The sequence below is a fragment of the Astatotilapia calliptera genome, chromosome 7 (genome assembly GCF_900246225.1).
Source record: "Astatotilapia calliptera chromosome 7, fAstCal1.2, whole genome shotgun sequence".
Lineage (NCBI taxonomy): Eukaryota > Metazoa > Chordata > Actinopteri > Cichliformes > Cichlidae > Astatotilapia > Astatotilapia calliptera.
In genome coordinates, this window is record NC_039308.1 from 52,908,204 (window position 1) to 52,925,617 (window position 17,414).

Genomic DNA, 17,414 nt, shown 5'->3' on the forward strand with positions numbered 1-17,414 from the left:
GAAGGTGATGGAGAGGTTTGAAGTCTGCATAAAACAGACTGATAAAGTATTAAATGTGTCGGTGTTTAATCAAAGACAAATAAACATCAGTGTTAGTATATTTGGAAAAATCTTTACTGTACAAGCTTTATTTCTTAGTCTCCTTTCCAAAAATATAGAAACAATAGCAGGAATTGGAAATTTTTTAACTAGTAAAGCAACCAATTCCTTTATTTCTGCTTGGTTTTGGCATGCTGTGGGGCATTTTTTTAAACTGTAAAAAACAATTACAAAAATAAGGCCAAGATGGTTGTTGGGATTTAAATATATAATCTGAAATCTTATCTGCTGATTATATTGTTTTAAACATGTGGCTACACTGGTCAAAGAAGGCTAGGGTAGGTGTGACAAAGCCTATAGCGACCCTTAGATTAATAATAATAATGTAATTATTTGATGCGCGTGTGGAAGCAGTGGCCAAGAAGAGCCATCTACACCTGTACTGAGGAAGTTGCTGTTTTTTCCTGTATATAGAAAACTGCTGACTATTTGTTGTTGAATTGGTTTTAACATTTCTAATTATTATGTGGTTTGGAAATATTAGAACCAAGGAAAGTATAAATGTGAACAAAGATGTGAGGATAGTCACCAAATATGAGCCCACCCCCAGACGTCACTACCTGCTGCAAAAGGTCCCCCCAGTTGTGGAAAGCCAGACCCAACCCTGCACAGAGAATTTAAACTGCTTCCTTCATGCTGTAAGTACAGGACAGCACGAGTTAGGTGTATTAGGACCAAAAAGTCCTTTGTTCATGTAGCAAAAATGATACAAATTAAAACTGAGATGCAAATGTAACATTTAATTTCTTGTTTAAAAAAAGACTTCAGCTTCAAAAAATTTGAATTTTCTGCCAGTTATTTTGTGTGATATCTGTACCTTACCTTACACCAGTGGGGTTTTTCCCCAAGAAATTTTAGTTTATTTTAACTGGAGGATTATTTATTATTATTTACATTTAATGAATTTTGGATGTGGATTTATGTTTTGTGGTTGTGTATCGTTTTTGTTTTTCCTTGTGGAGGATTTCTTGAGAGAATGCCTGTAAACCAAGTTTCCCAGTAAGAACAATAAAATGACTGAACGTGAACTGAAGCGAAAGAAGAAGAATGAGCACTTAAAAGGCGCGCACAAAAAAACCTTCTTTAAAAAAGTTTATTGGCTTTTAAAACCACTTTAAAAATCTCACCAGTGAGTACTTTCCATTGAAAAAAGAAACAACGCGATTGCAATATTAACAAGCTACTGTACATTAAGCGAAACACCAGACAACACCACAGAGGAGGGTTTTTGTTTTTTTTTTCTCTACTGGTAGAAATGGACAAGATAGTCTGACAGAGTTGGGTCTGGGTCAGTCAAAGGTAAAGAATCACTGCTTGATGGAGCTTCGGAACTCATAAAGAGGTGCATTTCCTTCATTCAAATTCAAATATCAGTGCCATATTGTTAAAGAAAAAAATGAAGAGAAAATGTTAAAGTAAAATACTCTTCACAAAATGCATTTTGCAAAAACAAAATACAAACAAACAAACAAAAAATATGTAAAAATTGTCAGAAAACAGTCAACATAACATACAGAAGAACATTAACTTAGTAAACAGCACACAATGAAAATGATGTAACTCATGAAACTAGCACTGCCAGTCTGGTTAACAGAACCTGCCCAAATCACAGAAGACAGTGGTTACCAAGAATACAACGTACAACAGAAGTAATCACACATGCGTGCGTACAATCATTTATCAACATAATGAGCATGTAGGTTTTAAAAGGTTATTTAACTTTTTTCCCCCCTCAATGCTTTATATTCTCATGTAAGAGAATGAGTAAGAAATGTGTATCTCACTGAGATTAATGCACATTTTGCTACAAGACAATTAGTCATTTTCTGACAATTCACTGAAACTTCCTTACTCGTTTTGTTGTAAAAAAATTGTTTTTGTTTTTTTTTCATTTTCTCTTTTTTTTGCGGGCATCCATCATTACATTTGTCCATAAAGATGTGGCAAAGCCATGTGTCATAAAAATTTAGTGCAATAACGTGAACCTCCAAAGTTTGTTGAAACGTGAGTAATCGCTTTTTTTTCATTTGTTTTTTTTCCAGTGTCTGCTGAAAGACTTTGAGCACAATGTCTGTCACAGAGATGTTTGCAACCAGCTAACAGTATCACAACTTTTTTTTTCTCAATATACCATGCTATTGATCCTGCTCAAAGCACACATCACTTCTGCAACTGCAGAGACCTTTGAATAGAACAAAAAAATAAAACTAATGAAAAAAAACATAATCAGCAAGCGAGACCAGACAGCATTACTTTTACGACACACTGAGCCAGAAATGTAACACACAACATACAGTATCTTGCTGACTATAAATCTGCTTTTTTTTTTTCCTCTTTTAAATGGCACATACTTAGCTAGAATAATGGCCATAATATAGTGTCTTGATACATCAAATCTCTATGTATCTATCCTATTTACAGATGGAGCTTAAACATGACTTATACAACATTGACAATAGCCAAAAAACTCAAGCAAGCATCCTACTGTATCACTTAGCCTACCTGGCTAGCAGTGATGGTTTCAACATGCTTTCAGGTCCATGGTTACCTATAAAACATAGGACAGTGACCATTTCACAAATATACATACTGTACATAAGATTTATCTAACTTCATCCTTTTCTGCGAATGCAATAGATCTCTTTTATATCTCTGAGGCTGCCCGCTCCCCGTTGTTGTTAATGTTTACAAGGAGTGTTTCTACGTGTAATAATCTCTTATGATTTTCAAACAGAGCATCTTTGGTATGGACATAAGGCTGGATCTCCACAAACATAATAATGTAATTTCCTCTTGATCTCAAGATGACATCAGAACACACTTCAGCCTCCATCCTCCCTTGTAAATGAGCCTTCTCCATACCATTGATATTCTTATCCAAGCTGGGCGTACAGCATGCCAAAACCCCCCATTAAAATAAAAACAACCTCATGACTGTGAGTGCACCTGCCATGGTATCGTGAAATGACGGCATATCAAATTCCTCTAAATTCTTTAACGATAAGGGCACACACAGTGTAGTCGTTAGCCTATACAATACATATCTATACTGAAACACTGCGGAACAAAAACAATAAGAAGTAGTATTGAAAATATCAGAGTAACAGCTGCCTTGATATGATGAAGCTCTGGATGGTTCTGAAGATATCTTAACATTATACTATATACAGTCTCTCTAAAGATGGCGTAAGGCCTTGGACTTTGGAAATAAGGCAGCCAGTTGTTGATTCCTTTCAATGTATCGTCCACAAAGTGGCCTGAATCCCCATCTTCTCACTACAGATTCATCTACTCCCTTTATAAGATAATAAACAGTACAAGAAGTATAGGCTTAAGAAAATTTCACTCTCGGACAATGCTCAGATGTGAATCAGTTTTTCCACTGATTTGGTATATGATAAAGATCATGTCATAAATTCAGCACCCGGCAGCTTAAGAGGCTACCCTTTTAAATATTCAGATATGGCAGGCAAATGTACTACAACTAACATGTGCATATACTACAATATCGTCTCCATTTGGTTGAATTTGAACTGCAAAAGCATATGTTGTTGTTTTTTTTGGTGAAGTCTCTTGTGCCAAATTTCCTACCCATCACTCTTCCTTAATTGTTCATCAAATACAAATATTGCATTATTGAAGATTGCCCTTCTCCTAACGTTCTTAAGTAAGTGCACGCGGCCACTGAGAGAACTCAGATGAGGGAGAAAAGTGGTTCGACACTGAAACTCTGGGTGACAAATGCCAAAAAAGGGGAAGGGATCAATTAAACATCGCGTGTAGGAGAGATTTTCTGGTACGCCTGGCACTTTGAACAGAACAAATGGCAAAGTCCAGACAAATCCCAACAAACTAGAGTTTAAAAACAGATTTACTACATATGCACAAAACCAAACAACAGAGAACAGAAGTCTTACAGAATAAAAGATAACATTAACCCAGCATCTCTACTGTAGTAGGCTGGTCTTTGCTTTCTAGCCAGTCAAAACCAGAGTTCACAGTATCACTGCATATCTGCTGAAAAAGCGGGTCGTTCTTCAGTTCTTCCAGTGTTGAGTCTTCATATTGTTCCTGCTGTTGATTGGGATCAAACAGTAAGTTGGTGTCCAACGTGTTAAGGTCAGTGATGCTACTGGACAGATCTGAGGTCAGTCTGATGTCGTTTGAGAAGTCGGACGCCACGGCGTTGAGCTCCGAAGCTACCTGACCTACCAACTGGGAACTGGGGTTGAGGCCATCATCCCCCAGCAAGTCCTTGACAGTGTTGTTGAAATCCAGCTGTTGCTGTTCATCCTCCACCTCCTGCTGCTGTGTGCTCTGGAGGAGCAGCTGTGGCTGTGTTTGCACTGGATTCTCCTGCAGCTGCTGCTGTTGCTGGTCTTGTTCACCAGAGCCCACTTGTGCTTGGCTGTCCCCAGTAGAGAAACCTCCCTGTTCTCCACTTCCGGTGGTGAGGTAGCCGTGCTGCTGGAGCTCAAAGGCAGCAGGACTGGAGCTGACGGGCAGCTGAGTCTGATGAGCAGTCCCTGCAGCAAAGCCAGGCGTGGTCTCCAGGATCTGTGTGAGGTTCATACGGGCCGTGTAGTTAGAGGGGAGGTTGTTTATGCCTAGACCGCGGACAGAATCATCCCCGTCCGCTTCCATTTTGCTGAGGAGAACATTCGTGATTTTGGCCGTGTTGCTCTGACCCTGCACGGGCAGCATCTCACTCTGCATCATGATGTTCAGAGGTACAGACTGGCTACGCTGGACCATGCTGTGGACAGAGGTGACGGTCTGGCTGTTCGACAAGATGCTGAGAACCTCGGAGGTGATGGGGGAGTTAAAAGGTGAAACCACAGCGCGCGTTGTCGTGGTGGTACTTGTGGTGGTGGTCGCGGGGCCAGTGTTGCCACTGAAGTTTCTCTGGCGCACTGCTGGGCTAACACTGCGGCAACGGAAAGTACTAGATGCAGACGAGGATGAGGCCTTGCTATCTAACGGTGCCGGCACAGCAAAACTCTCTTGTTTTGTAGGAGTTGTTACAATTTGCTGCTGTTGTTGCTGCTGCGGCTGTTGTTGTTGCTGCTGCTGCAGCTGCGGCTGCTGCTGAACTGGAGAGATCGGGGTCAAACGGCCAAAGTGGGCAGCATCCTGTCTTGACTGAGATTGAAATGACTGGCCAGGAATTGCAAATGCATGTGGCTTACGAAACTGATCGTCCACCAGGTCTTGGTAGCTGGGCAAAATGCCAATGCTATGGTTCGACAAAGGACCTGAAGAGTTGCTGTTGTAGCGGTTGTTGATCCACTCCAGCTTGGCCTTGTCAGGGTGGGTTGCCATGGGCCTTTGCATGGGCTTGACAGGGCTGCTGGAGACAATACTGGCGTCGTGGTAACCTGTAATGCTCGAGTTAATGGGAGTAAAAGCAAAAGGGTTCCTGCACTCCACGGGGCTCGGGGGGACGCTGCTGCTGCAGTTGGACAGTGGTGTGCTGATAGGGGTGTGACGACCCATGGCTCCATCCACAGGGGTTATGGGAGCCATACGGGAGCACGGGCTCTCCCTCGTCAGGCTGTGAGCGAGCGTCATTTCAGAGGTAGGGGTGGGTGTCGGGGTTGGTGTCGGCGTGGGGGTTTGGACTGGAGTGGTACTGCTGTGGGCAGACGGGTAGAAGGTAGTAGTGGCCTGGTGAGTGCTGAGGATAGAGCCTTGACTGCTGGCTGACTGACCTTGCAGGGTAACGTCCACACAGTTACCGAACAGACCCTTCAACTTCATCTGCTCCTCCATTTGGACTAGCTCCTCCACAATGCTGTCTTGGGTCATGTCATCATCATTGAATGGGAAATAGTCCATGTTGGTCTGAGAACCTGCAAAATCAACCATTTCCTGTGTGAGGGTGAGCTGGCCCGAGGCTTCAGAGGGTTGGGCTATAATGGAAAGTTGGTCAGCAGGGGCTTGTTTGTGTTCTGCTGGTATCTGCTGGGCAAACGCCTGCTTGCGAAGCTCATCAAGGTGCCCCTCCTCCCATATTGTGCTCTTTAACTCACTCATCACAGAGGCTTCGTGTGGTCCTGAGTTGGCTTGTATGGCACAAGGATCCCCAGTGATCTGCTGCAGCAGCGCCTGATCGGTCGTGTTATTTCCCGCCGCCCCAGTGCTGGTATCGGGGCTGACAGAAGGGTCTTCGTGTTTCACCACCAGGTCTTGGTGTTTGACAACAGTCTGGGTGCTCTCAGTGTGTGTGATGGGTGAGTCAGAGAGTGCGAGGATCTGTGTGGGCCCTATAGAAGTGTGTTTCACTTTGCAGGGGGCACTCTCTGGTCTAGCAGGGGTTCCTGGTCTGGGGATCCTCTTCACTGCAGCGCTGACTCCGGGTTTGGGATTGTCAACTAGAGCCAGCGGCTGCTGGGATATAAACACCCTTTTCACTGGAATTGCATGGGATTCCCCGCCTGTGCGCTTCCTGGGGCTCTTGGCGTCTGCGCAGGGATCCTTTGATGTTGAGGTAACAGCAGAGGAGCCACTAGATGATGTGTTGACACTGGAGTTCTGATTATCAACAGTCAAGTACAAAGTACTGTCATGGCAGTTACTGTTATTGCTGTCCTGAGTCCCAGCTGCAGCTACAGAAGTAGGAGGAGATGTGGAGTCATTTTTTATCCTCGCCCCTTTGTCTGTTCCTGGAGAACATTTAACAAGGAAACTTGGCTCACTAGCAGCCCTGAACTTTGCCACTCTCTCCTCTTTGGCTCCTACAGCAGTTTTCTCCATGCCAGAGGCAGAGTTATTGTCATTTCCGGCTTCAGACACCACTTTGGCGTCAGCAGAGGGCATGGGAGTAGAGGCAGGAGCACTAAGTCTGACTGCAGGAGACTGGGGGGCAGCAGAACTCCCACTTTGTAACTGCTGGGATTCATCCAAAGCAGCGGTGGTGCTCACGCCAGCTGAGGCTGGTCGCACAGAAGTGCTGCTGCTGTTACTACTACTGCTGCTGCTGGGAGCGAGAGCGATGGCTGTCATCTTCACCACGTTCACTGAGCTGACATGGGGAGTGGGCATCACAGTTTTTATTGGGCTGTTGGTGATGAGCAACGTGGGGGGTGAACGCAGCGTGATGGCACTGGTGGCAGAGGGCTTAGGCAGGATCTGGGCGTACCGTGTACTGTGTCGCGCCAGCCGGTCACCTACAGGACTAGCTGAGATATTCTGAGAAGTTTTGGGGGACTGTTTGAGAGACTGAGTGACCACTTGAAAGTTCACAGGCAACACTTTTCCTTCGGCTGTCCCTACGGGACTGGGTGAGGTCATCAACTGCCTGCTTCTCTGTACCTGGGAAAACAATGAGAACATAACAGCACATTTTAAGCAAAATGATCAACAACTTGTCAGATAATAATTAAATAAAAAACTCAGTCACGTACCGTCACTGGGCTAGGGACAGCTGCTACTACAATGCCTATGGTAGGCTGAGGGGAAAGCAGAGCAGGGCTGCCACAGGGGATCGTGGGGCCCGGGGTACTGGCCTCTGTTCTCTTGACCTGGGTCTCAGTGGGCAAGGGTGAGTGAAGCTTCTGCTCCTGCTGCTTCTTCTGGATCTTGCGTTGCAGTTGCTGCTTTGCATCAACAGAAGGCGAGGGCAGGGTCTTCACCTGGGGCTGGAATGAGTTACACTCCGCTGTCGGCACAAACGCAGAAGCTGGAGTTGGTGTCTTCATTCCTATCAAGACATACGAGAGGAAAAGAGCGGTAGATCGTTGGTGGTGTTCTTGTCTTGTCAAACATCTCTGCTGAGGCATGAGCTGTCTGCAGTTCTGGATAGTTAAAATTCAACAAACATGTACTGTGTGTAGCCTAACAAACATTTTACAGCACACAGACATCATGGGGACGGTTAATTTAGATAATGCTTAAAAAATAACTACCTAAATAAGGCCTTGATAGGTGTCAAGAGGGCTACTGATTGGTGTGAATTACTTCAAGTCGAAGTGCTTTGCATAAACATCAGCTAACATCAGTAAATACACTCTCTTGTGCAGATATGCCAATACTGGTTAACAAGACTGATACTGGCCAATGCTGGCTAAAACCGATTGTTGGACAATAACTTGGTGCACTGCACGAGTATGTGCAATCACGATTTTAAGTGACAGGTTAGTTTCAGAAAGATTTGCATTATGCATGTAGCTTCACTTTAAACATGAAGTCAGTTTTTTCATTTTGGTATTTCTGCTTTGTCGCTTGCAGTTCAAGCATCAGCGTGGCAGAAGCCGCACATTTATTTGCAATTTGTGACTGACGGTCATTTCTGAAACAGGACTTTTGATTTGCATGAAAGGCTGGGCTCAAAAAATTAGGATCACACTTAGAAAACACGCTTGAATCAGTGAGATGGAAATATGTAAAGAAAGAATAACAAACAGCAAATTATATTTTTTGACAGACGGTGATGCCTTCCGAGCTTGTATATCTCAAGTGAAAAAACACAATGTTTAAGATGTACTACAGTGCCCAATGAACTTCAAACTTACATGCACACGAGACAACAATGAAACAAACACGCCAACAGATCAATAGGACACCTTTACCTGTGGGTGTTCCGGTCATAACAGTGAGTGCAGCCATGGACTTAGTACCGATGTAGTGGCTATTAAGCAGAAAACGAGCCAGGTCCTCCACGTTGTCAAACTGACGGCTCAGGACCTTTTGAGCCCACTCACACACTAATCCACAAGCTGCAGACCTCATTTCATCTTCAGCACTCGGAGACTGGCCCGTTGGCTCCATCAGTTCACACTAGTGAGACAGAGCAGAGCAGCAGGGAGGTGAGCGTCGAACAAATTTTTCAAGTCTAACTATATGGATCGGGTTTTTTTGCAGGCAATCTTACCCCATCACCAGACTTCTGAAGGTCCAGGTTGGGTAGGGATGGCATGTGAACAAAAGCTTTCTTCCTTAACCCGCTATAACAGTATGTGCGAAGGAGTTAAGGTTTCTAAAGCATGAAGACTGTGCAAACCTAAATGATTATAACATGCCGATATTTGTACGTTTTTTTGAAATTCTGCCCTAAAAATATGACACCATCTAAGGTCAGTCATCAGCCTTTCATCTGTGAGCCAAGGATTCCCTGCTACTACCTTTCTACTTCTGTAGCCAGACTCTCTTGGAATTTTGACAAAATAGTTCTCCAGGCTTTATGAAGGTATTTCAAAGCTTTTCTCTGGATATTTGCGGTTTTTTCTTTTTTTTACCATTTTCAGGGGAATGTTGTTTAATTTCTTAAGCCACTTCACACTAAACTATGAATCATTCAAGCACTAAAAAGGCACTTAGTTCAATGGATGAGCAAGTGTTAACACAGTTTAACAGGCAAAAAATATTTTTACACTAACAAGCTGATTCCCAAAGAGATTATAGTTGAAAACGTGGCTTCCCAGCGTGGTGTGCAGTGTGTCTTTAAAAATATCTGAGGGCACTGGACTCTTTTTGAGTTCACAAACTTGTATCTTTTCCCTTGGTTTGGTTTCTTTTCACACAGCAAAGACTCCAAGCAAACTCCAAGTGAACCAAAATGCATCACCACAAACCACATGAGAACATTTAGTCTGCTTACTGCTCAGACGCGTCTGGTGTGTGAGCAACACAAGCAAATACAAGAAGAAGGTGCTGTGTTTTGGCCTTATAGAGATAACATGGAGAATTTACATTCACTTTACAGCTAGCTGCTAGCCCATACTGACTACTTATGCACTCTGCACATCTAGGTTACCATGCTGCATCCCAGAATTCAAGAGAAGATGTTCAGCTCAAACTTGTTGCATGCACCTGCTAGTTGGCTCGGATCACGTTCACACCATAAATGAACCGCTCGCTTGGAAGTGGACTGAGACCCCCGACCATGTTCACACGTGCACAAGCAAACCACACCAAGATTGAAAACTATTTTGGCTAAACTAAAAACTGGCTAAACACCGCAGGTGTGAAAGCACACTAGGAGAGTTCAGGTATTTTGAAGAATAAAGGTTTTCACACCAAATATTGACTTAGAAGCTTTTTAGAATTGTACTAACTCTGTGTTGCCTTGTCTACTGTATTGACATTTATGTTTGCATGTTTCAGTAAATCCTTGCGCCTATTTCCCATTTTCCTAGCAAAATATAAAGACAGATGCCTCAAGACTGTTTAACTTTTTTCTTTCTTTTTTTATTTTATTAATAAATAACGGAGCAGCTTTGAAGCTTCCTCTTTTGGGGCAGCATGAGAACATGAAAAAAAAACTCAAACTGGGCGTGACAAACACCCAGTTTGAGTCTTTCTTGGCATATAAAGCCGAGAACTTTACTTTTTTCCCTTGAATTTTTTCCCCCTGAAGCTTTGTAATCCCCTTATGTTGTCTGGCCATAGGGTCTGAGCTCAGGTAAGCCTGTCCATAAAAAAGGGACCGTAGCAAATAAATGGCAAACTAACTTACATGCACTCTGGAACTTAAATTCACAGAAGCCAAGCAATGATAACTAATGGCGCAACTCCTCTCTTGACTCTATCCTCTGTGGAATTTTGAGGTTTTAATATATTTATAAAAAGCTTATTTTAAGCCCAGCTAGTAGTATCATGTTGAGATGAATTGCCTAAGATCTCTGCAAGCAAACATTAATGATCTGCCTGCTCATCATCCATACAAGCCCAACTGCACACAACTGCAATCACCTAAAAGAATCACTCATGTTGAAAAAAAAAAAAACGAAGAAAGAAAAAAAGAAAGAAATACAACCAGGGTAACACTTTGTTTAAGGATATTTGGATTTCCCTCTCATTCCCAGACGACGTGCCTTCATGTTAGGAAAGACATTCTTCATGATCTTTCCAAAGTCTGCTGCACTCAGTGGATTGTAGCCGAGATTGTCACAATAGCTCCTTGTAGGAGAAGAGAACCCACATGAGATTATGACGAAACTATAACTGTCTGAGAGCAGATTGCACGTCTTCTGCAAGGTTATCCACTTACTTGTATTCATCATACACCTCTTGCTTTGGGAGGGAAGTCTCTGGGTGCTCTTCTAGGTGATTGCGTATCCAGTTGAATGCATACATCTGTTGAGTACGGCTTGACGACATGGAACTCTGATCACTGAAAGTGGTGCATAAGAAAAAGACATTTGGTGAGGCAGTACCCTCGACTGCGGTGCATCATTTCTTGTTAATACAGAAACTTTAATACCATAATCCAGGAGTGGAGGACCCCCTCTCATTCTCAGTCCAAATGGGCAGAATTTGGGGGTTGGGGTGATGAATAGATATGGGGAAACAAATGAAACACAGACAGCTAGGTATAGCAAAAGTCTACAGATTTCAGTGGTTCAATCATACAGCTGAAATGTTGAAGAAAAAGAAAAAACCCTCAACAGTGACTTAAATTCAAATTCGATGCCCCTCTAGCGTCTATCAGCCTAACCTGTGTCTGTGTAGCAGCCAGTGGATTTTTGACAAGCAATGAGACAGTGCCGATAATGTAATGAGAGCCACAACAAAGCATGTATTTGTGTGTGCGTCTGTGTGTGTGCGTGTGTGAGAGAGGGAAAAAAAAAAGCCAGAGAGCAAAGTGGAAAACTTAGTTTAAGTGCTCGCCTGTGACATACCTTTTATCATTGCCACTGCTGGGACCAGAAGGCAACTTAAGGTAGAGGTAGAGCTTTTCGATGTCTGTAAACTTCTCAACATCTTGCTGTAAAAATAAAAACATCACAGAGAGGAGAAAAAAATGAATATGTCTGAAGAGTTTAACACACGTGCTGACGAAGGCTGTGGTCAGGCTGATGGTTTAAAATCTGGTTCATAATTCAACTCAAACAAACACGGACTCTGGAATTACAATTGTATGCAAAAAATTTTATTATTGATCCCAACTTAAGTGCTTTTCATCTGGTTTCTAAGAATGGATTCATCTCACCTCTTCCTTTTGTATTTGCCTCTTTGTTGCTAGGGGAACCAATACTTAAATGAACGAGGTGAGAGCTGTCAGCCAATAAGCAGTGAACGAAGACGCTATTTACTACACATCACTGCTGCAAGCCCTGAGTGAATTACATACACAGTCCTGACCTGCTGGCCACTGGCTGGAACCTAACTCTTCCCTTTTTAAACTTCCTGAACTTCTTTTTGGTTTTTAAGTCTGATCTGATGATCAAAATCACACCACGCCTATGTATTTCTTAAAAGACTTGCATCAAAAACAACTGCAAATGCAGATTATACTGGTGGAAATTTCTCTCAGTGCTATTCTCTCTAAAGTTACACAAGGTTTTTACTGCATAGAGAAATTTTTGGCAACCGGCAAAGAGATTTTAGCCAGAGCCAAAGAAAAAACTACAACAAAACAACACTGGAATAAAACTTTGCTTCTACTAAGTGTTATTAATCTGAGCTTCATTTACTCAAGCATAAAATTTGCTAATCAAAGAGGTCAGAAAACAAATGCAAGGCAAAACAGACTGCCACTAATCTTTGAGGTCTGATTGTGCACAGCCCTCCCAAAAAATCTCACTCTGCAGGAAAAAAAACCACTTCAATGTGTCACCTGTTCAATAAATTTTTCTACATAGTTTAAGGCATCTCGTTTTACCATTTTTGCATGACAACAGTGGATGTTAGTGGCAAACATTTGTCACAGACATAAAAAAAACAAACATATACATTTTATCTGATTCTAAAATGACAATATCATATATGTATCTTATTACTATCTTATTAATAACAGAATATACAATTTGGTACCTTTGACATAGAAATTCTGTGCACATAATGATATGCCGATAGTAGCTCTATCAAACAAAGTTATTAATATAACCACATCTCAGTGCGTTTTGAAAAAGCCGCCCTTTTAGATGTTTATTTACTGTTTTATGTGGAAGCATCAGAGGAGTCAAAGAATGGATTTTTTTTTAAATCGAGACAAAAATGGAATAAAGCCCAAAAAACAGCGAAAACAAAAACATCTGCCTAACACCAGACAGAGGTGTTGAAATTAAAATCCAGGCTCTGTCTGCTTTACTGACGACAAAAAATAGACAAAAGCTTTATCACGTCGCTTTGATGTCACTGACACTTCTTTGCAGCTGCATAGGCGGCGAGACAGAGGGAGACGCAGCAGTTTGAGAATAATCTAAAACTGTGCATGAATAACCAGCTGAAACCAAAATACAAAAATCTTCATATATTTATATAAACATTGGAAACACTTTTGTCATTTGCTTCGCACAGTGCAAAAAAAGGCATTCATGAACATAACATTTAATGTGTTTACATGTGTTACTAAAAAAAAAGAAAGAAAAAACACAATATAGCGTTAAGATTTCTGCATGTAAATATTAGTTAATCAAATTGAAGCTTTGTGGGGTTGGCTTTGTCTACTCTGCTTCATCAAGCATGAAACATATTTAATCATTTATATGATTTAATGAAACATTCATTGCACAACTGTTCTCCGAACGCAACAACAAACATTAACACATGACTCTGATAATGAGGGGATTGCAGATTAAGCAGTATTTACTGATACTCACCAATATGCTGTCCACTTTTGATTGTACAGATTTGCTACAATGAGAAAGAGATAAAAATTTAAGAAAGTGAATAAATAAGAAATAAAATGTCATGGATGCATGCAAGATTTTGTCAACATTTCAGCAAATAAAAGAAAAAAATCTCCCTTCCGGGTTACATTATTTTTGTACGTCGTTCAATACGACATATTTTATCATTCGCTGATATACTTTGAGAGCATCTTTGATAAAGTGAGAACATGTTTTAGGAGATTTATGAATATATTAAATCTGTAAAAAAAAAAGACATTTTGAGTCCTCTGTCTGGCAGATTCTCTCTAGGTCGCTCTCTCAAGATGAACTAAGGCAGCGGTCCCCAAGCCCTGGTCCACAGACCGGTACCGGTCCGTGAGTCGTTTGGTACCGGGCCGTGAGAGTTGAGGCTCAGCTGTGAAATGTATGGTTTTCAGAGGCTTTATCAGTTCTTAGCATTATTTTTTTTATCGTTACCCTGGTTTCCCTGGGTCTTTTCCCATGTGTTATGAATAAATCTTCTTCCTCTGGTACCGGTACTGGTTTTATTTTGTTGTATTTATCCGCGACACCTTAAAGGCCGATCCGTGAAAATGTTGTTGGACATAAACCGGTCCGTGGAGCAAAAAAGGTTGGAGACCGCTTAAGTAAGGGACTGAGTTCCAGGTTTTGGTGGTGTTGTCTTCTGTATGCTTCGGGTCACTATCATGCTGAAATATCGTCTGTGTAAGTTTTTTGCATCGTGTCTCCACGCTGCAGAAAGCTGGCATCCAATATATCAGCACCAGTGCCTTACTGTAAGGCTGATGTTAGCCAGACTGTGAGTAACAACTAGTGCCTGTATCTCTTGGTCACTCTCCCGACCAAAGCTCTTCTTAGACCATCACAGAATTTTTCTGAATGACCAAATTTTAGGAAAAATTCTTGTTAATTTCCAACTTGGCTGGAACCCACTAACTTTTTATGCCTCACGGCCAGATTTAAACATCTATGGAGATCGCAATGTGGGTTTTTGAATCACACCCAACCAATGTGAATCTGCCACAGGTGTCTTCATTTACTTGCTACTCTCAGCAAAACGCTTGGTGACATTTTATCATCATTTTAGGGTTATCACAAGCAGATGCCGACTGTTTTTTTGTTTGTTTGTTTTTTTGCAATTAAAAAAAAAAAGCAGCATATTTTGAGTCTGGTGTTACTACACAGTAATGCTTCCATGCCATACCGGACTCATAATAACAGGGAAAATTCCGATGCGATTAACATTGCTGAAGTCTCCGTAGCGTGTGCAACAACGTGTAAAATTAGGCCTTCACTAATCACATTTTATACAGCACGTGCTCGTCCATACCATGATGCCGACGCAAATAACACGGTGGCCGGTTTCAGTTAAAAGAGACTCATCACTAGAAATATCACAAGGCTAATCAAAGCAGGTGTATCAAAGGAAGATGAGCTGAATATTTATGTAAATGAAAAGTTTCACCTTTTCATATGAAACCCCAGAAAACTAAACACACCAGAAAGCACGTTTGCAGCTTGTCACTGCTGGTTATTGTGTGTGTAATGACTACTTCAACTTAACCTTTTATTTTTTTTTAATTAAAGCCTCAGTGTAGTATGACATATCATCTGAGCAGACACGATAATAGCAGCAAACGTGCATCTGGTTAATCTTAATCCCAGTGCTTTTAAATTTGCGACGTGCTTCTTTTTCCTTGTGGTCTTCATGAGTGATCTTTACTTTATCCCTCACGCGCTTCTGACTCTTATCTACGCACAGATGCTGTTTACATCTTTGGCTTCCTTTTTTTTTTTAAATTGCTTTCTGCTGGAAATGAGCCCGTGTGGCCATTGATCTCTTTTTTCCCCTTGTATTTAACATAAACTTAATTTGCTGTAGAGTAATGATGAGGTAAGGGAGGGAGGAGGGACAGAAACTGGTGAGTAATATCCAAAGCCACAGTGCACAAAATAACGTACTGGTTTTTCAGAAGGAGCATTTCTATTTATAAACACACGTTATTCCCCCAAATGATGCAGCCCTCTCATTAGGAGCATTAAATCAGAGCGAGGCTGGACGTGTGGAGCTGCCTGCTTTGACACCTGTCATCCCGAGCATCAGCACCGCCGGTGGAGTCGGTGTCATCTATTATAACATGGCCTCCTATGGCTCGATGCTAATGACCATAGCTACCCCTGTTGTAGGTAACCCGACGTTACCGTGTCGTTAGCGCACAAACAGGAACCAGACGGAGCGGCGCGGTTCGGTGCCGTCGTGTTTCTCTGAAATATTTACGCCTAGCACGGCAGCAGCCGTGTTGTTTTTCGGGCAGCTTTTTGTGCAGCACACTGCCTCCTTGCCACTCCACAGTCAGATACGCTAATTACAAGGCTACGGCTAGCGAAAAGGACATTGTGGCCGCTTGTGGATCGCTTCCATCCTTACCAAATTGAATTCTTTATTTTGAACTGTAACGCGTTAGCCTCGGGCCCCTGGAGTCCTGGCACCAGCGCTGGAAGAGAGCCTAATCCCGAGGCAGGCTTCTGACCAGGTTGTTGTTGATCATCAGCCATCACGATGGAGGGGTGGTGGGGGAGCTTTAACAAGTAGGCCTCATCCCCGGCTGTGCACTGCACCGGACCCACCGCTGCTGGAGCGGCTCAGTCAGCTAGGACAGCCCGCTGAATCCACCACAGAGCATGGCTACAAACACTGTGATCTGACCCTCGTGAAGCACAAAACAAAACCCCCCAAAAAACACCCGGGAATACAAAAGGCATATCGAAGGGTTATCTCCGCTGCCGCAAATTGCACGCCTGCAGCAGCCAGCAGCAGCTACAGACGGAGCTGCCTGCGTCAAGACGCACGCGAGCTGCAGCGCCAGACCGGAAGTAGAGAGGTTTTTTTTAGGGTGAAAATAAAATCCCGATGTTTGCCATGTCGAAAGTTCACTCATGTGTGTGTGTGTGTGTGTGTGTGTGTGTGTGTGTGTGTGTGTGTGTGTGTGTGTGTGTGTGTGTGTGTGTGAACTTATTAAATCGGTGATGAATTCTCTTAAAAGTCATAACACACACCAGGTAGGAAGCATAAACTTGTTTTGGCTGCTAGAATAAGTTTAGGAACTGCTAATACACACCACAGTGTGTAAAATCCACAGTTTCTGCACTTGAAGTACTTGAGAAACCTGCATTTAATTACATTTTAATTGTTAATTGATTTGAATAGTGAATCTAGGACGCCACTGACATTGCCCCGTAGAGCCATCCATTTTACCCTTATGCGTATCCATTATATTATATACATTTAAATTTACTTACCTTTTCTAATCTGCATCTTTGGAGTGACAGATGAGGATGCTAAGGATAGGGTGAGATAGAGGCAGATGATCTGCTGTAGTGATCACTAAAGGGAGCCGTTGAATGAAGAAGAAGAAGAAGAAGAAATATTTTAATGAATGATAGCTGGGCACAGCTGTTATCTAAATGTCTGTGATGTGGTTTTTTAAAATTATTATTATACTTTATTATCTTCCACTGCAGACCAAAGAATTGAACAGGCAGCTGAAAAATGTCCCTGTTGTTAATAAGAAAGACATTATTAATCAAATTATGTTAAACAAAAAAAATAATTCTTGCCTTAAATTTTCTTCAGCCTTATGTATAAACTAAGCAATGAAGCAAATATAGGGTGGGTCTGCTCAATTCTATCTGCCTGATAAACTTAGAAACTTAGTTTCAAGTAACAGTGCACGTAGT

General features: G+C 42.1%; 1 protein-coding gene across 3 annotated transcripts; it reads right to left on the bottom strand.

Annotated features, from left to right (window-relative positions):
- Window positions 1–2,433: 2,433 nt before the first annotated feature.
- Window positions 2,434–16,535, bottom strand: rfx7b (regulatory factor X7b). 3 transcript variants are annotated; one of them, XM_026175577.1, is made up of 10 exons: window positions 16,105–16,535; window positions 13,644–13,677; window positions 11,721–11,806; window positions 11,303–11,389; window positions 11,090–11,212; window positions 10,882–10,998; window positions 8,972–9,056; window positions 8,670–8,877; window positions 7,506–7,801; window positions 2,434–7,413 (listed from the first exon to the last, which is right to left on the bottom strand). In XM_026175577.1, the coding sequence occupies exons 1-10, from the start codon at window positions 16,230–16,232 to the stop codon at window positions 4,033–4,035; spliced, it is 4,545 nt and encodes a 1,514-aa protein (XP_026031362.1). In that variant the 5' UTR covers window positions 16,233–16,535; the 3' UTR covers window positions 2,434–4,032. The 3 variants fall into 3 exon arrangements, with proteins under 3 accessions (XP_026031362.1, XP_026031363.1, XP_026031364.1); XM_026175578.1 differs by having other exon boundaries at window positions 11,303–11,341; window positions 16,105–16,534; XM_026175579.1 differs by lacking the exon at window positions 11,303–11,389 and having other exon boundaries at window positions 16,105–16,534.
- Between the last annotated feature and the right edge of the window lie 879 nt (window positions 16,536–17,414).

Coding starts and splice junctions, on each gene's coding strand:
- rfx7b (XM_026175577.1), bottom strand. CDS start 16,232: ATGGCTGATGATCAACAACAACCTGGTCAGAAGCCTGCCTCGGGATTA. Junction 7,802..8,669: donor TATGACCGGAACACCCACAG/GTAAAGGTGTCC, acceptor ATGTCTTGATAG/GAATGAAGACACCAACTCCA. Junction 7,414..7,505: donor CTGTCCCTAGCCCAGTGACG/GTACGTGACTGA, acceptor TTGTTTTCCCAG/GTACAGAGAAGCAGGCAGTT.